Source organism: Entelurus aequoreus, linkage group LG09 (genome assembly GCF_033978785.1).
Source record: "Entelurus aequoreus isolate RoL-2023_Sb linkage group LG09, RoL_Eaeq_v1.1, whole genome shotgun sequence".
In the NCBI taxonomy this organism is placed as follows: Eukaryota; Metazoa; Chordata; class Actinopteri; order Syngnathiformes; family Syngnathidae; genus Entelurus; species Entelurus aequoreus.
This window is the reverse complement of record NC_084739.1, coordinates 12,270,145-12,297,649: the sequence shown is the minus strand read 5'-3', so window position 1 is coordinate 12,297,649 and position 27,505 is coordinate 12,270,145. Positions and strand designations below refer to the sequence as shown.

The 27,505-nt window shown below is 39.6% G+C and overlaps 1 protein-coding gene across 2 annotated transcripts in view; it reads left to right on the top strand.

The window, feature by feature from the left end:
- The window catches only part of mark1 (MAP/microtubule affinity-regulating kinase 1), a 124,268-nt gene that overhangs the window by 8,410 nt on the left and 88,353 nt on the right, over positions 1–27,505 (top strand). For both annotated transcript variants that reach the window (XM_062058065.1, XM_062058066.1), the window contains exon 2: positions 11,146–11,346. In XM_062058065.1, coding sequence (XP_061914049.1) covers positions 11,146–11,346 — 201 coding nt within the window. The remainder of the gene's footprint in view (positions 1–11,145; positions 11,347–27,505) is intronic.

The following is a 27,505-nucleotide window of genomic DNA, read 5'->3' as shown; positions in this document are numbered from 1 at the left end:
AGTTAATCTATATGAATATAAATAACTAATTTTGATCATTATATTATTTATATGATATTAAAAAAAGGTTGATGGATAACTTTTAATCACAATTTAATTGTCTCTTGCTTGTCTCCTCTCCACTGTGTAGCACTTTGAGATTCCAGAATAAAACATTTATTTTTATTAGGGATGTTCCAATCACGGTTTATGCTGCCGATTCCGATCATCCATGAGTACGATCAGCCGACGCCAATACCGATACAATCACTTGTATTAAGTGTACATTTTTCTATTTATTCATGGTGAGTACTATTGGCAGTTAACAATATCAACTCAGTATTTCAACTAGTTCCTTATTCTTTCATATTACTAACAAATGTTTGATCAAAACAATTAATTAATAAAACACAATAACTAAACAAAAGCAAAAATGACTGTTACTCATTTAAATCTCTTGGTTTTTGTCCTCAAAGTCATGTGTCCAGGTAAATATTCCCCGAATTTGTAAACATTTACAAAAATGAAAACAAAATGATTGAGAAAAAAAAAAAATTCATCTAATTAAACTCTTGTATCGATTATATACTGATGCTACCTCTGGTATCAACACCACCAATTTATGGATCGATATTGAACGTTTCAGATTGCCATATAACTTGGCACATGTAGTCCACAATATGCAGACACGAATGAGGAATTATTTTATCTTGTTGCCATGACAGCCGTGCTAATGTTGGAACCCATTTCCTCAGCGTATCAGCATATTGAGAACGAAATAGGCACTGATGCTACCCATATCCACATACGTTTTATTTGTGCTAAATATATTTTGCCCTGTCAGTTCAATTACACATCGACATACAGGCTAACGGGCATATATTTGCCCTGTTAGCCTATATGTAGATGTGTCATCGAACTGGGCTATATGTACTGTATGCTCCCATTGACTGGGCTAGCAGGCTATGCATTCGTTGCACGAACATACTAGCTTTGTTAGACAAGATCATAGACTGTATTGGACAATATACTTTACATACCAAATATCCATTTCCACTTACTTACCTATCAAGGAGTAAATGATCAAGTTTGGCGTCAATGAAAAAATATTTTCTGCCTTCAATCGTCTCCATCTTTCAAAGGCATCCCCAATACCAATCCTTGTTTTGGTCCTGGCTTTGTCATGAGTAAGTTGAGAATTGTAACAAGGCCTTTTAGATTTCCTAAGGTCTGACATGTTTAGTATCTACCAGTGGCAGTAGCTAGACGAAGATGGCAACCTGTATGTGACACACTCACAGACTTTGTAATTGGTCAAACAGTGAAGGACAGGACATCGAAATGAAAACAATAACAAGATTTCGGGGCTGTAAATCTAATTGTGAAATGAGCATATCCCGGCTGAACTACTCTTATTAGTTTTAAAGATATTTGAAAAGAACATGATTTATTAATGCCTTTTGAGATATCAGGCCCATTTAATAATATCTTGACCTGTAATTCTTACATATTGCTCCTTTTAAGATATAAAAAAGCAGTTTATTTACTGTAATGTAAGGGATTATTATTAGTTAAATTTAGGGGAGCAACTCCACACGGTTTATGGAGATTACAAAATTAGCTGCTAGCTTTTTAGCTGGGGGGCCGAAAATAAACAGTGTCAGTCCGACAGGATCGGTGTTTGTGATCAGCATTTAAACACATAAATCGGCAATGTATTTTCCGGACTATAAGGTGCACTTAAAATCTTTTTTTTTTTCACAAAACTCGACAGTGCGCCTTATAACCCGGTGCGCCTAATGTACGGAATACATCTGGTTTTGCTTACCGACCTTGAAGCAATTTTATTTGGTACATGGTGTAATGATAAGTGTGACCAGTAGATGGCAGTCACACATAAGAGATACGTGTAGACTGCAATATGACTCAAGTAAACAACACCAACATTTTATATGTTCCATTGAAAATGTAGAACATTACACACGGCGCTCAAAAATCTATCAAAATGTTTTAGTACGACTTTGGTAAGCTATGAAGCCGCACCGCTTGATGTGCTTCAACATATGAGTATTATTATGGTGTGGGTATAAGGTAAGACATACTATCTGCCGTTTTGTTTCGCAAAAGCAACTTTTCTTGCCTTCTGGTATCTGCTGATCTGCGCAAGTCCTGAAAAATTGCGCGCGTCCGCCTTCGTAGTTCGTAGGTACTCCGTAGTCGTTAAGTTTCTTCTTTTTCCCTATCTTCTTGTTATGGGACATTCATCCTCCATTTTTGCCATTTATAATATAAAGTAGTGTAACGTTTTTACTAGAGATGTCCGATAATATCGGACTGCCGATATTATCGGCTGATAAATGCTTTAAAATGTAATATCGGAAATTATCGGTTTCAAGAAGCAAAATGTATGACTTTTTAAAACGCCACTGTGTACACGGACGTAGGGAGAAGTACAGAGCGCCAATAAACCTTAAAGGCACTGCCTTTGCGTGCCGGCCCAGTCACACAATATCTACGGCTTTTCACACACACAACTGAATGCAAGTCATACTTGGTCAACAGCCATACAGGTCACACTGAGGGTAGCCGTATAAACAACTTTAATACTGTTACATATATGCGTCACACTGTGAACCCACACCAAACAAGAATGACAAACACATTTCGGGAGAACATCCGCACCGTAACACAACATAAACACAACAGAACAAATACCCAGAACCCCTTGCAGCACTAATTCTTCCAGGACGCTACAATATACACCCCCCGCTACCCTCTACACCGCCCCCGCAACCCCGCCCACCTCAACCTCCTCATGCTCTCTTAGGGATAGCATGTCCCAAATTCCAAGCTGCTGTTTTGAGGCATGTTAAAAAAAATAATGCACTTTGTGACTTCAATAATAAATATGAAAGTGCCATGTTGGCATTTTTTTCCATAACTTGAGTTGATTTATTTTGGAAAACCTTGTTACATTGTTTAATGCATCTAGCGGGGCATCACAACAAAATTAGGCATAATAATGTGTTAATTCCACGACTGGATATATCGGTATCGGTTGATATCGGTATCTGTAATTAAGAGTTGGACAATATCGGGATATCGGCAAAAAAGCCATTATCAGACATCTCTAGTTCTTACTTATGTCTGTCAGTAAACTCGCCATGAAAGCGCTAAAACATACCGGTATAGTGAGTTTACATTATTCACCCAAGGAACTTTACTTATTAGAGAGTTTCGGTCGGACAGTTTTTCACGTGTTGTTCCGGATAAGGAGATGCTGCTACGTTAATGGTTTAAGTAAAGTCTGAATGTCATTAAAACAGTTAGCTCGATCGGAGCATCCCTATTTATTAGAATTGACTTGCTATTTAAGTATTTATTTTTAATCACCCCACCAATAAAAGTTGCACAATCAGATAACGTTGAAGTGTAGAACAGATTAAGTTGCATGCAGTACAAGTTTTGGAAAAAAAAGAAGAAAGAAAGTGCTTTTATTATTTCCGGCCTTATACAGGCCACATATAAATAAGGATAAAATGATGTGGCCCCCGGGCCTCGAGTTTGACACCTGTACTTTATACGATGGGAGTTCTCGTTTATGGAACATTTTTGTGTAATGTGTAATATTAACAACCACTGCTTTGGTAGCACTAAAAAGGCTAGAAATCTGATTAAGAAGCCTCAGAGTTGTGTGAACCCAGTGTGGTTCAAGCATTATTTAAAAGGTCACGCCAGCCATTTTCTCTGTTTAACACTTGCTAGCGCATTAAATTGGTGCTCGCTCATTGCTCTCCAGGCCGGCCTGACTTGGGCTCCAGCTTGCAGCCCCAGGCCCACTCGCTAACTTTGCATTGCATAACATCTTATTACTCAAGAGGGACTAGGGAGGCTTTTAGTGCGGCTGAGTGTCTTGTTTGTGTGTCAGACTTCCATGAAGACATTACATCGACTCCTTTCTATCTTTTTGTGCATCTGGGAGTTCACAGGGAGTAAATCTTGTGTATTCACCGTGTGACGCACCAAACCGTCAAGAAGAACCTGTCTCGCTTCCTCGTTTTCGCTCATTCAGAGCGCTTGGGAGGAGGCCAAGTGTTCAATCACACTCGTGCATGTGGCTTGTTAAAGGATAAAGTTGATAAGGAGCAGGGGATGTGGATAATCCAGTGTGGAGATCCAGGGGATGTCTCAGTCCCAACACACCCAATCGCCCCTGTGAGTCATGGGACGTCGGCATGTCGGGCCGTGGAGGCGGCGCACACCCTGCAGGGTGTAGTGTTTCCCCGTGTGAAACGGGAGCCGAGCCGGCCTGGGTTACCGCACCGTGTGCTTTATCCTTCGCCCTCTGTTTGGGTGTGGCGTCCAGTAGGAGTTGAGGATCACAGGGATTTCTGACCTGGACTGACATTGGCAGCTGTTGTGTGCGCCAGCTGCCGCTAATTCACCTTCACGTGCCGTCACATTGCCGCTCTTATGTCTGGTATTGTTGCGACTCACACATACCCAGACGATACGCCGGAATCTTTTGAGTGTTTTCAGGAGCTTGGAAATTAATTGAGCGTCATGGCACGGTGCTGATAAGATGTGTGCTGATAAGTTCAGGAGGTCAGCGTGTCACAGAGGGAAGGGAGGTCATGTGACTCTTCTCATTAGACTTGAATGCTCCTGCGTGTAAACAACGCCACAAATACACGCTTAAGAATTGTTCACAACTAACCTTTGCACGCTTTACTCGTGGAACTGCAGGATTTCAATCAACAAAGACTAAGCAAAGTAATGAAACCCAACCATTCTAGAACACTCAGTTCAGTTCAGTTTCAGTTTATTTAGAACATGCATACGATACAATGTAATGCATCACATATTTCCAGTTGTCCGGAAAGGAGTAGGAAGAAGCTGATCTTAAATAATCCTACTCCTTTTCATACAATAGCAATTTTATCCCATTTCCTTGTTCTCTTAACAGAACAGTGAATAAATAAATAATAAATAATTATGATACCATAGTAAATAAAAATATTAAATACATAAATAAAGGGTTCAAGATGTTCACCCTAATTATTGTTCTGTGTACTTTGTGAACACTTGAACTAGGGCTGCAACTAACGATTAATTTGATAATCGATTAATCTGTCGATTATTACTTCGATTAATCAAATAATAATCGGATAAAAGAGACAAACTACATTTCTATCCTTTCCAGTATTTTATTGAAGAAAAAAACAGCATACTGGCACCATACTTATTTTGATTATTGTTTCTCAGCTGTTTGTACATGTTGCAGTTTATAAATAAAGGTTTATAAAAAAATAAAAAATAAATTAAAAAATTGCCTCTGCGCATAGCATAGATCCAACGAATCGATGACTAAATTAATCGGCAACTATTTTTATAATCAAATTTAATCGATTAGTTGTTGCAGCCCTAGTTTGAACTGAATCATATTGGTGCTTTGTTTGATTTCTTTGGTCAATCCATTCCATAATTTAATTCCACATACAGATATGCTAAAGGTTTTAAGTGTTGTATGATCTTACAAATGTTTTAAATTAGATTTTTCTCTAATGTTATATTTCTCCTCTTTTGTTGAGAAGAATTGTTGTACATTCCTGGGTAGCAGGTTATAGTTTGCTTTGTACATCAATTTAGCAAATGCACCAAATTGTTGAATTTCAATATTTGTAATTTTTGTTCTAATTTTGTAACGTCGTAATGTTTTTAATTGCATCATGATATAGTCTGTTCTGGGGTCCAACTGTCAACATCCTATAACGCTTAAAACTTTGCCTATATAACAAATTAATAACATTATTACTTGACATTAGGGATGGGCGCTATGGCCAAAATTTATATTGCGATATATATTGCAGCCTCCTGCGATAACAATGTATATCACGATATGTAAAGTATAATACAACCGTTTTAAAACCGGTTACAAAGGCTCCTAATTTGGCAGCCCATGGTAACGTATTGCGTCATTTCTGGTTGTAATATTTTTTCCAAACTATTATTATTCTACTTCATAATTTACTGTTAATACCTGGTTACTTTCTGTTGTAACATGGTCAGTGTTGACGCTAGGAATTTTTAAAATGGGGTCCCAGGGACCCCATCAAGTCCTAAAAATGGGGTCTCAGTAAATTTTTGGGGTCCCACTTTTTTCTAACTGTTTTGAAAACAAATGTATGCATTATCCTGTCATATCTCACATTCTATATTGTTTTGGAAACATTTTGTTATAAACGTTATCTAATTCATAAAAAAAATAATACAATCGAAAACAAATGTTTATGCATATGTAAATGTATTCAGTTATAAACATTCATTCACTTTCTTTTACCTTCATGGATCTAAACTTTACCGCTGCCGCCCCAAAATCAAAGTTCTCTGGCTGACGAGGACCACTGACACATCTCATCACTGCATATTTTACTAGAATACCCCTATGGGCATTACATAGATAGATAGATAGATAGATAGATAGATAGATAGATAGATAGATAGTACTTTATTGATTCCTTCAGGAGAGTTCCCTCAGGAAAATTAAAATTCTAGCAGCAGTGTACAGAATTGAAATCGAATTTAAAAAAGTAAATAATGGGGGTATAAATGGAAACAAAATAGAAAAATATTACAATAGAATAAAAACAAAAAGCATCAATGAGAATACAAATATAAGAGTAAAATAAGAATATAACAAGAGAAACTAGGCTTTAGTGACCATGTTATGAAAAACGTATTACACTGTTATTGTTTTGCATCCCCCGTCATTCTAATACCCCCCCTCCCTCCCAGAGAGGAGTTGTACAGTCTAATGGCGTGTGGGACAAAGGAGTTTTTTAGTCTATTAGTCCTGCACTTGGGCTGAAGCAGTCTAGCACTGAACAGGCTCCTCTGGCTACTGACAACGGTATGCAGAGGGTGACTGGCATCATCCAGGATGCTCACTAGTTTTTCCACAGTCCTCTTCTCTGCCACCGTCACCAGTGAGTCCAGTTTTAGTCCGACATATATCAAAATCAAGTACCTACTGTTCTGTTTACTTATTGAAATAAAAACCACAAAGATAAAGTGTTTGTCTTACACCTAGTAATCCGCTGTGAACAGACGAAGCCAAGCAATGCAGGTTTAGCAAGCGGTGCGCGCTCCCGCGAAGGAAATACATTTTTGGCAGGCGATCACATTTTGGCACAATGCCGGCAAATATAAACAAAACAAAACACCAGCGGAAAGCGATAATCGATTAAAGAAAACAAGCAAACCAGAGTTTTGACTCGGAGAAGGCAGGGTCGGTAAAAAATTAAAAACTTTGCGGACTTCTGGTAATGCACGTCCTTTCTGATTTCAATGCGTAAAAAGATAAAAAGGTTATATCTATACTTCTGTTAAAATGCACGAAGCACCTATTCTTCTGTTGTTTCAGTACTTTACATTAGTTTTTGGCGATACTACAAATTTGGGTAATCGATCCAATTCCAGGTAGTACAGGGGCAGTATTGGTCATACCAATGCTGATACTGATACTTAAAATTTTCGGCGTCATTGAACGATTCCATTTTTGATCACAATTAGAATCAGACTAAAACACAGGATGGCAGTGTGACAATATACACTACCGTTCAAAAGTTTGGGGTCACATTGAAATGTCCTTATTTTTGAAGGAAAAGCACTGTACTTTTCAATGAAGATAACTTTAAACTAGTCTTAACTTTAAAGAAATACACACTATACATTGCTAATGTGGTAAATGACTATTCTAGCTGCAAATGTCTGGTTTTTGGTGCAATATCTACATAGGTGTATAGAGGCCCATTTCCAGCAACTATCACTCCAGTGTTATAATGGTACAATGTGTTTGCTCATTGGCTCAGAAGGCTAAATGATGATTAGAAAACCCTTGTGCAATCATGTTCACACATCTGAAAACAGTTTAGCTCGTTACAGAAGCTACAAAACTGACCTTCCTTTGAGCAGATTGAGTTTCTGGAGCATCACATTTGTGGGGTCGATTAAACGCTCAAAATGGCCAGAAAAAGAGAACTTTCATCTGAAACTCGACAGTCTATTCTTGTTCTTAGAAATGAAGGCTATTCCACAAAATTGTTTGGGTGACCCCAAACTTTTGAACGGTTGTGTAATTTAAATATGTAAATTATTTCTGTCATGACTGGTCCCTCTCAGTTATGTCCCGTATTGTTTTTGTTGTATTGGTTCCCTATGTTAGCGTTTAGTTCTTATCTAGCACTCATAATTTCCTCTTCCTGTGTTTTGTCTTGCTATGATGTGACCATTTATTGAGTTCCGTTCTCCGCACCTGCCATTGTTTAGTGATTAGTGTCCCTACCTGCTGACTACACCACTCACGCCTCCGTATATACCCGAGTTCTCCATTCACTCACCGCGGGTAATTTTGTACGCCTTTGGCGGCGGTTTGGTCACTTTCGTTGTTTGCTGATATTGTTTATGTTAGCTTAGTGCTACATCATACGTGCATGTTTTTTGACCCAAGGCTAAGAACAACCTAAGTTTTTGCCTTGGGCTCCTGTGCGCTTCTCTGTTTTTGTGTTTTAGCCTTGCTTAAAAAATGAAATCATGCACCTGTCCTTCCGCATCTTAGGAAGACGTCTCTTTCTACAATGCGACCAGAGCGTGACACTTTCCTACTATTGGCTCTTATTTAAATCCTTTGGATTTTGCCCTTAAAGTCCTCCTGTGCCCAAGTAAACAATGATAAAAATGACAAGTTTTTTAGATTTTTTGACAAATCAAAAATATCGATGTAACCACTGTAGTGTCGACTATATACTGCTATTATACTTAGTATCGTTACTGTTGATATTTGTATTGATCCGCCCACCTCTGTTTACATTCTAGAGCTCTACCTTAGCGGTTAGCATATCCTCCTACGGTGTGTAGTGTAGCATGTTTAGTTATTCCTCATGCTCAAGTGATAATGATACTTGTAAGAAACGTTATTTATTTGCCGCCATCGAGTCGAGGATCGTTGACTTAGACGTGGCTTTGCACCGTGGGGGGATTTTAGATGCTAGCGTGAATGCTACATTGAGTCGAGGACGTGGTCATTATCTTGTCGCTGTCAAATTTGCGGGACACAGCTAGAATGTTTCATCAAGATTAGTGCTGGGCCAATAACAAGTTTTCATTATTTACCGCGATGGACACATACTCTATCAATATAAAATGCGTTCATAGAAATACTCGATATATAGAAATTTTTATTGGTGGGAAGAAACCAGAAATTTTTAAGCAAGATTAGTTTCATGAAGTCACTCGCGCTTTGGGAACCCAGCAAACAGGAAACAGGAAGTGTCACGGTTAACAGTATTCACTGAGCAATGGGAGGGACACGCTAACAGCCAATCCCATAACAGTATCAACTAAGGTACACCAGCAGATTGTAGTCGAGGAGATTAGGGGTGACGTTACCTTCTGGGCTGATGTTTTTGTCGGGGGTAACACCTTTCACCTTACCCAACAATGGGTCTGCAAAGCTTCGCTCTCCTGTCGGAATGACTTGGCCAGCGATTCGTGACAATTTGGTCGCTTCATTCTTACATCTGCAGGACAAAACCCCACTTCCGCTGCATGCTAACTCTTCCACTCATGTCACTCACCCAACACACTGCCATTCTTAAAGGAGCACACACACACACACAGGCTACTCTCATAACACTAGTGTGGTTGCGTTGTCTTTCTGTCTTCTTGCTGTGGATTCACTGCCTGGAGTGAGAAGAGAAACTGTAATATCTTGGGTTGAGTTTTTTCATGCCCTGATGTGGGATTCAAGCCCAGGCTGCCGTTGTGGCTTGTGCAGCCCTTTGAGACACTTGTGATTAAGGGCTATATAGATAAACTTTGATTGATATATCAACTCAATAACAGAAACTTGTCTTAAGTTTTGTTGGTTTTAATGCAGACAGTGCGGCAACACCCTGTCACTTCCTATGTCTCGGTTTAATGAGTAGCTTTCCAAACTACTCTGTGTAGTGTTTAATAGCTTACACACTACTGCCATCTGGTGTCTCAAATCTGCAAACACCTTCAAATCTACTTTATTATATTACCGATGTAAAAAAATATATCTTATTACCGCGCTCATCCTACCTGGCTCCCAGACACACTCTCCACTGATAAATAGCAATAGAAATTGTTTTACTGTATTTATTGGCAGGCTTAAATATGTCATAAAAAGTATCAATAATTATCGATATCAATCAATATAAAAAGCGTATATCGTGATTATAGCTTTTGACCATATAGCCCAGCCCTAATCAATATGCATTATCACGATATGGCGATAGTACTAAAAGTGTGATGATTCGTTGCCCGGATCATGTTTTGTTTTAGTTTAAGACTCCCTTAGTTCTGTTTCAGCACCCCTGGGTTTGTGTTTCTTGGTTGTCATGGGTGCTGATTATTTTCACCTGCCTCTGATTAGTGTTCGGCGGGACGCTCACCTGCCCCCGGGCACTAATCAGAGAGCTATTTGTTCCTGCCTTTCGCCGCACTCGGTCTGGATGTCTTATTTGCTTCCATACAACACGTTACACCGTTAGCTTTTCGATTCCTATGCTTGTTTTCCTTTTGCTAAGCTTTAGCTTTGCTCCCTGTGCATTCGGCACGTGTTGCTTTTGTTTGTATTCTGTCTGATTTATGGACATTAAATCATTTCCTTACCTGCACCTTGCCTCTGGAGATCCTGCTGCATCTTGGGAGAACGAACCCCGCATAAACATGCAACCGAAGCGTGACAAAGAGTTCTATCGTCGGCATCATGTATATAGCTTATATCACGCGACTCATTAGCCATATTATACTGAATAGCCTGCACAGGTACACGTGTATGATAGTAAATTCCATAATCTGGTTTATGTTTGTTATCACAGTTTTTTAGCATTCTGTGGTGTCATTATTTACACTTTTTATGTATTGCACATGTCAACAAATGTACAAAAAAATCACAAACGTAAAGAAGCTGTCTCGGGTTTGAATTTAGTTTATTTCTGTCCTCTATACATACTGCACATGCTCATTGTATAAACACATATACAGTATAATATATATTAGACTGTAGAAATTGAAAACTAGATGGCGACGAGGATGTTTCTAATCTCATTCGGGTTTTTTTTTCTTTCTTTCTTGCAGCACTCGTCAGTGGATGGCTTCGCAGAGCCTCCAGTTCCCCCGACCAAGTCTGCGAGTCGCCACAGCCTGCCGCGATGTCGCAACTCCTTCACCTCCACGGAAGAGCACCCCCACATCGGGAATTACCGCCTCCTCAAGACCATCGGAAAGGGGAATTTTGCCAAGGTGAAGCTGGCGCGGCACGTCCTGACTGGACGAGAGGTAAGAGAAAAAAAGTAAATCTGGTCTGGCATCTTTAGGTCTGCAAATGGATGTGCACTCATTAAAAGGTTACCTGCAATGCAGCAGTATGACAAAAAGCGCCCAAAAACGCACCTGTTGGTGCAAATGGCTTCTTACTTGGGTACAAAAAATACATACTTTTGTACCCATAACTACTTGTTGGTTAAGCAGATTTGTCACTAACTACGTTTCTTTGCACTAAATTAGTCTTGATTTCTCAATTTTTTTGAGTACCCATGTCAAAAAGTTTGGACACCCCTGGTTTAACGTGTCTCATGCTCTCTTTGCTATTTATACAAAACCAGGCACTATAAAGTACTAGTGGTATTTCAATTCACAAGCTCAATTGGTCCTGTGACAGAGCTCCGAATTCAAATGAATTTAAATCAATTTAATCTAAACAGTACAATTTTAACATGTAACATGCATTAAAAGCAAGTAAACGTTTGGGAACTGAGGAGATCAATTTTTAAAGCTTTTCAGGTGGAATTATTTCCCTTTCTTGCTTGATGTACAGCTTAAGTTGTTCAACAAAACCGGGGCCTTAGTTGTGGTATTTTAGGCTTCATAATGCGCCACACAATTTTAATGGGAGACAGGTCTGGACTACAGGCTGGCCAGTCAAGTACCCGCACTCTTTTACTATGAAGCCATGCTGTTGTAACACGTGGCTTGGCATTGTCTTGCTGAAATAAGCAGGGGCGTCCGCGCTAACGTTGCTTGGATGGCAACATATGTTGCTCCAAAACCTGTATGTACCTTTCAATCTAAACAGCACAATTTTAACATGTAAAATGCATTAAAAGCAAACTTTTAGGTGAAACGTATTGTTTGAAAAACCATACAACGGCAACTACAGAAGTTTTATGAAGTAATGCAGTGTTTCCCACACATTCATTTATTTGTGGCGGCCCGCCACGAAAGAATTACGTCCGCCACAAATAAAATATTTTTTTTTAAAGTTTTTTTTTTGTCCTGTCCAGCTTCTCAGGCAAATCATATAGTTGATGTAGATGCCCATATAGGCTGTTCAGATTTACTTTACAAAAGAGAAGCGTAGGATACTTCTCTTGTTGCCTTATTTGTATTTGACCACTACTGTTTTCTGTTTATTTGTTACTGACTGTGGCAGGACACCTCTGCCTCTTTCACTTTATGTTGCTGGTAAATAATATGGTTGTAGTAGTAGGCTAAAGTTAAATTATTTAGTATGCACTAACTAAAGGGGCAGAGCTTTAAGAGACATTTTAGCTTTTATATTTTATAAGACATATTTTTTGTAAGAACCACAATTAATAAATATATTTCAGTGAATAACTTATTGTTCAAATCTGTATATAAATATGTACATAAAGTGTTGTAATTATATTGTAAAATGGATGGATGGACGTTTAAAAGAAAACTGTTATTATTAATTAGTAAGTATACATTTTTTGAGCCTTTTTAGAGAAAATCATATCATTGTAGTAAATTATGCAAATTACCCGATGATGTCATGGTGACCAGGCCCCATAGCCACGCCCCCACCGCCACAGGTATCTTGGCAGTTTATGGGAAACACTGTAATGTAATGATAAAAGTACAGCATTTACCTCTTCCAGCAGACTGAAGAATGGTCGACGTGGCTCAAATGGCAGAGTAGCCGTCCAGAAACTTGAGGTTCCTGGTATGTCTGCCACTTCTGCCATCCTAGTCACTGCTGTTGTCTTTGGTCAGGAGACTTCACTCACCTTGCCCACACTGGTGTATGAATGTGAACGAATGTCTGGTGGCGGCCGGAGAGGTCGTAGGCGCAAATTGGCAGCCGCGTTTCCAGCAGTCTACCCCAGGGCAGCTGTGGTTACAAATGTGGACTGAATGTACTTCATAACGGCTTCTCAGTGTAATGCGCTTTGGGTCACTAGAAAAAAAACGCTATATAAATGAAATCCTATACTATTATAGGACTTCAAAATCCTTAGATCTAGCATGGAGGATTTGAGCCGAATTACTGAAGAGGGAAGGCTGGTCAATAAGGCCAGCAGAGCGTTAACAGCGTTCACAACTTAGGCTCAAGGATAGCAGTAGCGAGAAATGGCTTTGAAGAAACGTCTATTTCTAGTGGAGATATCTGCCAAAATAAGAGTAGTGGGGTAGAAGAGTAGACGCCGGGAGCCGCTGCCTTCCCTTTAGACCAGGGGTGCTCACACTTTTTCTGCAGGCGAGCTACTTTTCAATTGATCAAGTCGTGGGGATCTACCTCATTCATATATATAATTTATATTTACTTATTTATGAAATATATGTTTTGTTAACAAGTTAAAGGTGTTTAATGATAATGCAAGCATGTATAACACATATAGTTAATATTGTTCATAAATTAAAGGTGTTTAATGATAATACAAGAATGTTTAATACATATAGTTAATATTGTTAACATGTTAAAGGTGTTTAAAGATAATGCAAGCATGTTTAACACATATACTTAATATTGTTAACAAGTTAAAGGTGTTTAATGATAATACAAGCATGTTTAACACATATAGTTAATATTATTAACAAGTTAAAGGTGTTTAAAGATAATACAAGCATGTTTAACACATATACTTAATATTGTTAACAAGTTAAAGGTGTTTAATGATAATACACGCATGTTTAACACATATAGTTAATATTATTAACAAGTTAAAGGTGTTTAAAGATAATACAAGCATGTTTAACACATATAGTTAATATTGTTAACAAGATAAAGGTGTTTAATGATAATACATGCATGTTTAACACATATAGATTCCTTTCTTTCATGAAGACAAGAATATAAGTTGGTGTATTACCTGATTCTAATGACTTGCTTTGATTGGAATAAGACAGTGGTGCTGATAACGTCCGCATTTTCAAATGGAGGAGAAAAAAGTCCTTCTTTCTGTCCTATACCACATGAAAGTGGTTGGTTTTTGTCATCTTATTTGTCCAGCTTCCATACTCCTTTGCATACACTTTACAAGAAATACATTGGCGGCAAACTCCGTAGCTTGCTAGCTTGAGCACGCCAGCTTTCTGAGACTCTTAGCGCAGGCAGGATGAAGCAGAGCTTTTATTGTGAAGGCAGGAACTGTGCAGTCGGTCTTTGGAGTTTTGACGACAGGTACGGCGCCAGAGTCTGTTGAAATAAAAAGTGTTTCTCGCCTTCCTGTCTGTAATTTTTTCTTAATAATGAGCTGGCAGCAGCCAGCGTCATCTCAGAAGACCCTCGGGTGCCGTGAATGTCAATCAAGTGACGAAAGTGACGTCATAGTGAAGATTTATGATCGCTCATTTTTAGGACTATTTTTTTAATGCCTGGCTGGCGAACGACTGACACAACCTCCGCGATCGACTGGTAGATCGCGATCGACGTAATGAGCACCCCTGCTTTAGACTGTCTCGGCCTAGACTGGGCAGCATCAGCACCAAACGAGAAGGACACCGCCGGTTCAAAATGCAGTGAAGCAACAGACCGCCTAGACATACTTCAAGCATGAGCAGGAAGCCTAGCTGTGGGTGAGGAGCAAGCCCCAGTAGCACCATTGAAGGACCTTGTTGACTTCAGCTGGAAAACTGTAGAAGCTGGACCACTGCTAATCTTTTCCAGTGGTTAGAAATAGGCCTGGGCTGATCAAAAATGTTGCTTGATATATTGACCAACAAATTATTGCAGATAAACGATATTGCCATGATATTTATGAGACCAAAATCCAAATTAACCTTTAATTTAATAATACGTAATAATAATGCATGTACAGTACAGGCCAAAAGTTTGGACACACCTTCTCCTCATTCAATGCGTTTTCTTTATTTTCATGACTATTTACATTGTAGATTGTCACTGAAGGCATCAAAACTATGAATGAACACATGTGGACTTATGTACTTAACAAAAAAAGGTGAAATAACAGACATGTTTTATATTCTAGTTTCTTCAAAATAGCCACCCTTTGCTCTGATTACTGCTTTACACACTCTTGGCATTCTCTCTATGAGCTTCAAGCACACCTGTGAAGTGAAAACCATTTCAGGTGACTACCTTTTGAAGCTCATTGAGAGAATGCCAAGAGTGTGCAAAAAAGTAACCAGAGCAAAGGGTGGCTACTTTGAAGAAACTAGAATATAAAAAATGTTTTCTGTTATTTCACCTTTTTTTGTAAGTACATAAGTCCACATGTGTTCATTCATAATTTTGATGCCTTCAGTGACAATCTACAGTGTAAATAGTCATGAAAATAAAGAAAAATGCATTGGCCTGTACTGTATATCCTTTCAAATGCAATAAACTTTTATTTCTTGTGTATTTGAACGTTGTAATTGGAATGAAAACATTTAAATCTCCAAGTTGAATAAAACAAACAAATAATAACAATAAAATATACTTTGTCTATTAGCAAAATTTTGCACTTGAATAAAAATTACAACTAAAAGCAATAAATTATCTTGAGGCAGGGATGGAGGGCTCAAATAAACACAATCATAACAATAAATAAAATAGCTAAATAAAGTGTTGACAAACAAAGGCAGACGTCTCTTGAATAAACATTACAACTAAAAGCAATAACATATTTTAAGGAGGGGATGAGGGTGCTCAAATATACACAATATCTGGTATCAATCACCAGCAGAGTGGGTTTTAAGAATAGACTAAGAGGAGAAGTATTGCGGAAAGAGATTATTCTAGATTGTACCTAATGTCATGACTGTTTTTATTGACTATTTTATTGATTATGGGACAAGCAGTAGAAAATGGTGGATGGAACTTTTTTCGTCACTTACTGTTTGTCTTTGGTACACTAATGTATATATTTTAAGCCATTGGTTCTTTGTTTTATTTTTTTTTTTGCAAAAATATATATATATCTATTTTTATATTGCTCTTTTTATCTTTGGTATGAACAATATTATGTAAACTCGAAGTTATTATTATTTTTTTGGTTCTTTGTTGTTGCTATTTTTGTATTACAACATTTTATTATTTGATCATGTTGTACTGCATTTTAATCTTTTGTTTTGTGATTGTGTGATGTTTTTTGCCTGGACCCCAGGAAGAATAGTCTCCACTGCGGTGTAGACTAATGGGGATCCTTAATAAACTAAACTAAACAATCATAGCAACTAGAGATGTCCGATAATATCGGGCTGCCGATATTATCGACCGATAAATGCTTTAAAATGTAATATCGGAAATTATCGGTATCGGTTCAGAAATTATCGGTACCGGTTTCAAAAAGTAAAATGTATGCCTTTTTATAACGCCGCTGTACGTAAACAAGAATGACAAACACATTTCGGGAGAACATCCGCACCGTAACACAACATAGACACAACAGAACAAATACCCAGAACCCCTTGCAGCAATAACTCTTCCGGGACGCTACAATATACACCCCCGCTACCCCCTAGACCCCCCCCCCCAACCCCGCCCACCTCAACCTCCTCATGCTCTCTCAGGGAGAGCATGTCCCAAATTCCAAGCTGCTGTTTTGAGGCATGTTAAAAAAAAAATAATGCACTTTGTGACTTCAATAATAAATATGGCAGTGCCATGTTGGCATTTTTTTCCATAACTTGAGTTGATTTATTTTGGAAAACCTTGTTACATTGTTTAATGCATCCAGCGGGGCATCACAACAAAATTAGGCATAATAATGTGTTAATTCCACGACTGTATATATCGGTATCGGTTGATATCGGAATCGGTAATTAAGAGTTGGACAATATCGGAATATCGGATATCAGCAAAAAAGCCATTATCGGACATCTCTAATAACAACAAATAAAATATATAAATAAAGTGTTGACAAACAAAGTTGCACTTCAATATTGAACATGTAGGCAGACATCTACTACTTACCTGACAATCAAGTTAGGACCTTCTTAAACAAAAGTGCATAGTAACAATATAAACACTACAGTTTAAACAGATCTATAAACTGTCATAGAAAATTAGGTTTGGCAGATTTCGAGTGAGGAACACCAACATGAGAACATGACAGCACATTTAAAAAAGGCTAGTTTTATAACAGTATTCAATGGCAGCATGTCTTGGATAATGTATTGAACCACGCTTTCTGTGAGCACACACTATTTTGTTTACACTGACGGTGACTGACCTGTCACCCGGCTTCTTCACCAAACGCTAAGTGAGTGCCAATTGAGTTTGGACTGTCGAGTGGTTGTATAGCAAGTGGGCGTTGTTGTTGTATTTGCGACTTCTCTGTCTGTATAGGCTCATCTTGTTTCAAAGGTTTAAACTGAAATATTCCCACACTGCTGCCTTGGCATTTTGGTTTTGTGATCATTTTGTCCATGTTAGCTGCTACATGCTAACTAGTTGCATTGTGTGATGCTAGCGGGCCGGCGGCGGCCCTGCGTCGCTTTACAAAGAGTCAAAGACACTTTGGGGCGGTATAGCTCGGTTGGTAGAGTGGCCGTGCCAGCAACTTGAGAGTTGCAGGTTCGATCCCTGCTTCCGCCATCCTAGTCACTGTCGTTGTGTCCTTGGGCAAGACACTTTACCCACTTGCCCCCAGTGCCACCTAGGGATGATACTCGAAACCGGTTTTCCCGGTTGTTTGATAAGAAAATAATCGAGTCCTCGGACTCGAATCCCTTTTTGAGAACGAGTACCCGTTATCCAGACCAATATAGTAAAGGAAAAGACTTGATTCTTTATTCGAATCCCGTCCCGACCAGAAATGCTCCGTTGGACATCACAAGAAATGACGTCACATAGCTCAGTCATTAGGCGCAGATAGCGAAAGCAGGAAAACAATGGACGGGAAAAAGCGCTCCAAGGTGTAATAAAGTTCAAAACAAAAGCTATAATCCATCGAATAACGTTACTGAGAGATTTTAGCAGGGTAAAACACATGACGAACACTTTTACGACCAACCGGAAACATAGCAACCAGGCTAGCAACGCACCTCCTTTACGGCAGCTGTCGCAACGTTCTTAAAACAACTGCAGCACATACATATATATACAACATATCTCCCTTTTTTAACTTTTGTTTTTCTTTCCTTGTAAACAAAACAAAATCACACTGTAGATGTGTTGTTTGTCTAATTATAAATAATGCAGACGAGGCGTGTTGGCTGAGTTCTTGACGTTTACTTTCACAGCGTGGCAACATGCAACACTTTTCGGGGCTACCGCGCATGCTCGTAACTCCCGTTGCATGCTGGGTAGTGTAGTTGTTATATTCTCTAGCTCATAACATTTTCCCCCTTATAAAGAAATAATGTTAACTCAATAAAGTGTATTTCTTTTTTTAGCTTTAACTTTTCATTTTTTAGCATTGTAACCACATTTGCAAAGAACTTTTCTCTTCATAGAATTTTCTTTCAATAAAGAAATAAAGTGCAAAAATGTCAAAGCATCATAACAGTTAAGTCAAATAGCAGCAGAAGTGCACTTTTTGGAGAGCTGTATTATTTTCAGTTTTGTGCCCAAGGGACTGATTTTATTTAACACTATATTATTATTTATACACCTATAGTGATCACAGAGACAGGTTGTTTTTGTGTTACTGCATATATTTGTTTCTCTGAAAAATCCTACTTAATATACTTTGGGTAACAACAGTCAATATTTATTTATTTTATTTTATTTTTTTAGGTGGGTAACAGTCAATATTTATTTATTTATTAGATTTTATTTTTTTATTATATAATAAAAGTGAGCTTTTGTTAAACCAAATATTGTGTGTTTTTTTCCATATACAACAACCTATCTGGACTCGATAAGAGAATCGATAAGGAATCGGTTCGATAAGAGGATTCGATAATAAGCTCGAACTCGATAATTCCTTATCAAACATCATCCCTAGTGCCACCCACACTGGTTTAAATGTAACTTAGATATTGGGTTTCACTATGTAAAGCGCTTTGAGTCACTAGAGAAAAGCGCTGTATAAATATAATTCACTTCACTTCACACTTCACTAATGAGGGCAAGATAATTCACCCCCTTCTGTTCATTACGCTATGGTACAATCACGCGTAGCTGCTAAAAGTGACGAAAAGCTGGAAGCTCTTGAAGCATGTGCATGGCGATTTATCGACGCTGGAAAACTTACCGGCGTTCATTTTCATTTATCGTCGGTTAATTGACTTTATCGAATATTGGCCCAGGCCTAATCATTATTACCTTTTTATCGATTATTGATACTAGGGCTGGGCGATATATCGAATATACTCGATATATCGCGGGTTTGTCTCTGTGCGATATAGAAAATAACTATATCGTGATATTCGAGTATAAGTTCTCACGCAGTTGCTTTTAGCTGCGGGCATTACACTGCAGGCTTTTATCACTCTTTCTTGTCTCTGCTTCTCACAGAGATGTAAAACAAGCGCACCTTCTTACATACGTCACATACATATACGCCCTCGCGGAGCATAGAGGTAGCGGCATGGGTAACGTTAGCTGCGGTGCGAGTGGTAATACGAGAGAAAGAAGGTGCGAATCTGGTAACAAATGAAGGAAGAATTAATTCCCAAGAGAAACAGCAGGGGGTCCATCGTCTGGCGGTGGTCTGGCTTCAAGTGGGAATATGTCGAACAGACAACCGTGATTTGTCAAGTGTGGGGCAAAAGCGTTGCTACAAAAAGTAGCATTACTGCTAATATGTAGCATCATTTGAAAAGTCACCCGCTAGAGAATGAAGCGTGCTTGAAACTCCGCATGTCAACATCTCCGTTCGGTGCAACACCCACAAAATGCCGAAGCAACCATTTCCACATCAACACCGTATGAAAAAAATAGTCAACAACGCAGGAACCTACCACATAGCGAAGGACGTACACAATTTGATTTCCTATTAAGCAGCTAATTTTTATTTGACACTTATTGAAATATCTTGTGTGACATCATGCACAAAAGTGCACTTTATTTGTTTTAAACTATTGTAGTGGCATTCTGTACAAAAACTGCACTTTAATTTAGTGTAGTTTTGATATGTCATCTTAATGACATCATGCACAAAAGTGCACTAATAGCTTGTTTTAAAATGTCTCTGACAATCTTGCACTTTTTGTTTTGAAATGACATGAATGTTTGTGCCACTGCTTAATAACTGTTTAATAAATACAGTTTTGGTAAATTGACTTGGTTGTGATTTCCCTCTCTGCATGAAAGTTTAAAATGAGCATATATTAATGCAGTATGAACAAGAATGTTTTAATGTAGACACATAGAATCATCATACTACTGTGATTATATGCATCAAGGCAAAAATATTGAGATATACTGTACATCGTGTATCGTGACATATTAAAAAAAAAGGCCATATCGCCCAGCCCTAATTGATACTGTTGTTGATATTATTCATTTTTGTTTGGCTACTTTTGGATTGTTTTGTCATGTTTGTGTGTCCTCTCAATTGCTCTGTTGATTGCTATTCTGAATGTTGCTGGGCCAGGTTTGGTTTTGGAATTGGAATTGTATTATTATTGTTATTGTGTATTATTTTGTTGGACTGATTCATAATAAAAATTAAAAAAAAACATTTATCGTGACATCCCTACTCTGATCACTGAAGTATTTAACTCCACAGTCTCCCCTTTACTGCAGCAGTCCTCAGTCTCCTCTTGGATAGAATGTCTCGCCAACAGCCACATGCAAAAATACAACAGACCTTTGTTTTCCTCCATTGTTGTTTTTGTTAGCATGTCTCCGATACGTTCAATGTGGCTTGGATTTTGCAGTTTCCTGCAACTACAGAAGTGCGACTAATTTCAAGTGAATGCAAATTAGGATGTTGGGGTTCTTAAACTTAGATTTAGAGACTTAGACTTTCTTTTATTATCATTCAAATTTCAACTTTACAGTACAGATAAGAACGACATGTCGTTGCATTAGCTCGTTGTAGTGCAGGATAAAAGACTAATAAGGTGCAGATATAAATAAATAGATTACTATACATATACATGTATTGCACTTTTGCATGTGCATCCACGTTTATGGATGTATGTTATATTGTCTTTATATTCCAGCGAGTTAATCCGTTTTTGGGGGGAATTGAGGGAATTATTATGATGCGTTCAAGAGTCTTATGGCCTGAGGGAAGAAGCTGTTACAGAACCTGAAGGTTCTGCTATGGAGGCTGCGGAACCTCTTTCTAGAGTCCAGCAGTGAAAACAGTCCTTGGTGGGGGTGGGAAGAGTCTCTACAGAAAACAAGCCATTTTAAAGAATTTAGGAAGACAACAACCTTCCTTAAAGGCCTACTGAAATGAATTTGTTTTATTTAAACGGGGATAGCAGATCTATTCTATGTGTCATACTTGATCATTTCGCGATATTGCCATATTTTTGCTGAAAGGATTTAGTAGAGAACATCGACGATAAAGTTTGCAACTTTTGGTTGCTGATTAAAAAATGCCTTGCCTGTACCAGAAGTAGCGTGACGTCGCAGGTTGAAGGGCACCTAACATTTCCCCATTGTTTACACCAGCAGCGAGAGCGATTCGGACCGAGAAAGCGACGATAACCCCATTAATTTGAGCGAGGATGAAAGATTTGTGGATGAGGAACGTGAGAGTGAAGGACTAGAGTGCAGTGTAGGACGTATCTTTTTTCGCTCTGACCGTAACTTAGCTAAAAGGGCTCATTGGAATCCACACTTTCTCCTTTTTCTATTGTGGATCACGGATTTGTATTTTAAACCACCTCGGATACTATATCCTCTTGAAAATGAGAGTCGAGAACGCAAAATGGACATTCACAGTGACTTATATCCCCACGACAATACATCGGTGAAGCACTTTAGCTACGGAGCTAACGTGATAGCATCGTGCTTAAATGCAGATAGAAACAAGAGAAATAAGCCCCTGACTGGAAGGATAGACAGCAGATCAACAATACTACTATCAGGAGACACCGAACCAAACGCTGGACCTGTAACTACACGGTTAATGCTGTGCCGCCTGTCGAAACCTAGCAATGCTGTTGCTAACGACGCCATTGAAGCTAACTTAGCTACGGGACCTCGTCAGAGCTATGATAAAAACATCAGCGCTCCAACTACGCCAGCCCTCATCTGCTCATCAACACCCATGCTCACCTGCGTTCCAGCGATCGACGGCGCGACGAAGGTTTTCACCCGATCATCGATGCGGTCGGCGGCTAGCGTCGGATAGCGCGTCTGCTATCCAAGTCAAAGTCCTCCTGGCTGTGTTGCTACAGCCAGCCGCTAATACACCGATCCCACCTACAGCTTTCTTCTTTGCAGTCTCCATTGTTCATTAAACAAATTGCAAAAGATTCACCAACACAGATGTCCAGAATACTGTCGAATTTTGCGATGAAAACAGAGCTGTTTGTATTGTGATACAATGTGTCCGAATACTTCCGTTTCAACCATTGACGTCACGCGCAAACGTCATCATACATTGACGTTTTCAACCGGAAGTTCCCCGGGAAATTTAAAATTGCACTTTATAAGTTAACCCGGCCGTATTGGCATGTGTTGCAATGTTAAGATTTCATCATTGATATATAAACTATCAGACTGCGTGGTCGGTAGTAGTGGCTTTCAGTAGGCCTTTAAATGCTTGCCATCTTTTAATCCTCATAAGTTTCATCAGGCAGCGTGGTCACATTAGCAGTATTGGCGCCGCAAATATATTCCTACTTCCTCCCTGCCCCCTCGACGGCGTCCTTGTCGGCCAATGTTAAACAGGCGTATTGGATACGCCAGGCCGGGTCACGCGGGAGAAGGTCAGTGACTGCTTTGTGTGCCTGAGTGGCTTTGCTTGCTGGCTCATCAGAATGCAAAGACGCACAGCCGAGTGCGGGAAAGAACTTTTGGGCAAGAAAAGAACACAAGTCTGTAAAAGTGATGCGACAAAACAACACCCTGACGGATCACCTGTCAACACCAAGTCGTCTTTGGACTGGGTTGACCCTCTATCCAAACACACTAACTTATGAAAGAGTTGGAGATAACTTTTAGGACTGAGTAAAAACATTTAGGTTGAGCCCTGTTTTGCAGTGTTATTCCAGTTTTTCCTTGGATTTGTAACGTCCGCATGTCAATAGCAAACAGGAATTTGACTCATGAGGTTCTCAGCATACTCACACGCTCCAGAGAGAACAAGTGCCGGGAAGTCCTAAATATAGACACACACTGGAAAGAGAAACGCAAACATCATCACAGAGCTCCTGTGTAGGGACTATAATGATTACTTTGAACAAAGTCAGTCAGGGAAAATCCTGAAATAATTATATTTTGAATAAATATGAATTACGGGGAAACTGCCAAACACCCCAAAAGTTGTACAATTTGAAGTTTTACCAAACTTTTCAAAAGCATCGGAAAGTTAAACTCCACAAGGGTTTGAAGGTCGGGTCGCACGTTAGCGACGAAGGTCGTGATTCCAGGATGCAGGACAAGATAGGTTTCCGGGTAAAACAAGTTTTATTCCGAGATTAATCAGACAAACAAAAGACTGCAAGGACGAACGCGGAAGTGGCGACCTCGCTGGACGAAGAGCTCGTGGCGTCGGCCTTTCAGGAGGACGCGGCCTTGCCGTATGAAGAGCTGGCAGCGGCGGCCTTGCAGTAGGAGGCAGCCTTGCAGTAGGAGGCAGCCTTGCAGGAGGAAGAGCTGGTGGCGCCCCCCACTGGTGAAAAAGCGGGCAGGGGCCTTAATTCCAGACGCTGTTCCTGGTTGAAGGGAGGATCTGTAGTGGAGCGGGTACGGGCACAAGAAGCGCTAGTCTGAGGCCCCTTCTAAACTAAACTAAGGTGATTCAGGGTATATGCCACCTAACCTTATCCTTGCCCACACACACACAATGCCACCGTTTAAGACCCCCTCCCCCCTCCGTCCGCCACCGCAACGCGACCTAGTACGCATGCGCGAAAAAAATGCGCGCGTCATATTCACCTCTGACCTGGAAATGTATTCTTTCTTATCTGCGACTTGTGCAAAGATATACAAAAATGGCTGCTCTTTCTGTTATTGTAGTAAATCACACCTGAGCCATCAAATCTTGAATGGACACAAGAAAGTAAACAATGTGATAAAGAACATTTTACAACAATTAATCTCGGGATCTAGATGTCTGGTCAGGACACGCACTTGCCTTCACCTTCATTTTCCATTCTGCCTCCGTTTTTGGTGACTTTATATACTCTGGACCAGGCCTGGGCAATTATTTTGACTCGGGGGCCACATTTAGAAAAAAAAATGTGTCTGGGGGCCGGTATATCTATTTTTAGGAACACTAATACAAAACCTCACAACAATGTCTGATTGAATGCTAAAAACGTTATGACAGACCACCTTAAAAAACGTAATGGAATTTTACATTTTTCTATGAACGCTAAAACACTGAATATTGACAAAATATGAATGTCACACCCCTTTCAATCGACATATTTTACAATCAAGTGAAACGCAACAAAAATGCAACAAACAGTGAAATATGAACACGACGGGTACAAAATAAACCCACCTACTAGAGATGCGCGGTTTGCAGGTAATCCGCGGGTCGGGCGGATGCATGACGAGAAAAAAAATATTTTTTTTAATAGATTCGGGCGGGTGGCGGTTGAACCAATTTGGAAATATATATACATAGTTAAATGTTGTTACCCGCATACGAAAAACGAGCAGCACTCTTTGAAACAGGCAATTATTCATCAGGCACTGCTATAGCTGTCACGCCAAATTTCTTCCCCCCTACAAACACCTTCCCCCCCCATTTACTTCCGGGGCTGCGTCCAATAAAGTCACAAAGTTGCCGGGGGTCTTTAACCGGCACGCGACTGTCCTGTTTCGCGCCTGTACAAAAAAAAAACAATAATCGATTTCTTCAGATTCCAGCAGCTGTCAAAGACGAAGTATCCTTCCAGCGATGGGCAGTCAAAGCCGAAGTGCTATCGATCGTTGTCAATGACGTAAGAGGAAACATGACCACGGAAGTAAATGGGGGGGGGGGAGGTTTTTGTAGGGGGAAGAAATTTGGCGTGACACAGCACAACACAACAGCAGAAGAAGAAAAAAATTAAAAGATGGCAACGCCGGCAGCAAAAAGGGAATACTAAAGACCAGGGGAAAAAAATAACAATAATAGTCAACACTTTCTTAATGGAAATGACAATAATATTATCACACATTAATATCTCTTAGCCATGGCCAAGAGATATTAATGCGTGGCACGCATTGAATGTCTCTGCTGCATTGGATCAGTCTCCTTTCTGCTTTGCATCGTCTATATTAGATATATAACAACGGGTGGGTGGCGGGTGGCAGGCGGTTGTGGTTTTGATAAAATGTTAGTTCGGGTGGATGGCGGGTGGATGACGACTTTTGTGATGCGGTTGCGGATGAAATAATTGCCTACCCACACATCTCTACCACCTACAATCTGATATATCTGATATATCACTAAGCTTTAGAACTTTGTTGTGAAAATCGCCTTCCGCGTCTGGAAACGCTTCCCGCCCACACTGCTTGGTGCCTCGTCTGAGCTGCTGTGACGTAGATGACCATAGTAACTAATTAGATGACCAGAGTAACTAATTAGATTACCGTAGTAACTAATTAGATTACCATAGTAACTGGTATATCATCCATAAGCGCAGATTCCAACCATTGAAATACTTTGTATAGTTTAAGACTTGCGGTCATTAGAAAACATCACTGCACATCATAATGGCAGCTAGTTTTCATCTTAAAGATCTAAAGAAATGATTTGGGAATGTCCGGTGGGCCAGATTGAAAAGCTTAACGGGCCGCATGTGGCCCCCGGGCCTTAATTTGCCCAGGTCTGCTCTGGACCAAGACGTTGAGTAATCGCTCGACATACATGGCGGACAATAACTGATACAGTCTGCTTTGCCAGTCCAAATGCATTCGCTGTTTTCCGTACTCTTCCCCTGTCGGCCAGGTAATTCAAAGCACATGCTACCTTTTTTATCACATCCACGGGAGCCCGCATTCTCGTTGTCTCCCCTTCGACAAATGGACAAAGTTTTTCGGCTAGTAGAATCACAGCTGACCCGGACATTCGAAAGTTGTCTTGCCATTCCTCCGGCACAACACACTCTTTGACAAACATGTCCCACCAGGCTGCCGTTCTTCCCGGCCTTATTCAAAACCGTCGCTCAACATTGCTATGTTGCCGTCTGAGATGTGTTGTATCCGAAATAGCTGCAATCGCGCATTTCCTTCTCTTAAGGTATTCATGTGTGATTTCCACAAGCGTCTGTACATGTAGAAGAAGGAGAAACACGGGCATGTCTGGATGACTCGCCTCTAGAGTTGTCCGATAATGGCTTTTTTGCCGATATCCGATATATTCCGATATTGTCCAACTCTTAATTACCGATTCCGATATCAACCGATACCGATATATACAGTCGTGGAATTAACACATTATTATGCCTAATTTTGTTGTGATGCCCCGCTGGATGCATTAAAGGCCTACTGAAATGATTTTTTTTTATTTAAACGGGAATAGCAGATCCATTCTATGTGTCATACTTGATCATTTCGCGATATTGCCATATTTTTGCTGAAATGATTTAGTAGAGAAAATCGACGATAAAGTTAGCAACTTTTGCTCGCTGATAAAAAAAAAGCCTTGCCTGTACCGGAAGTAGCGTGACGTCACAGGAGCTAGGATTCCTCACAATTCCCCGTTGTTTGCAATGGAGCGAGAGAGATTCGGACCGAGAAAGTGATGATTACCCCATTAATTTGAGCGAGGATGAAAGATTCGTAGATGAGGAACGTTACAGTGAATGACTTGAGAGGCAGCGATGGACGTATCTTTTTTCGCTCTGACCGTAACTTAGGTACAAGCTGGCTCATTGGATTCCACACTCTCCTTTTTCTATTGTAGATCACAGATTTGTATTTTAAACCACCTCGGATACTATATCCTCTTGAAAATGAGAGTCGAGAACGCGAAATGGACATTCAGTGCCTTTTATCTCCACGACAATACATCGGCGAAATGCTTTAGCTACGATCTAACGTGATAGCATCTTGTTCTAACTGCATATAGAAACAAAAGAAATAAACCCCTGACTGGAAGTATAGATAGAAAATCAACAATACTATTAAACCGTGGACATGTAAATACACGGTTAATGCTTTCCAGGCTGGCGAAGG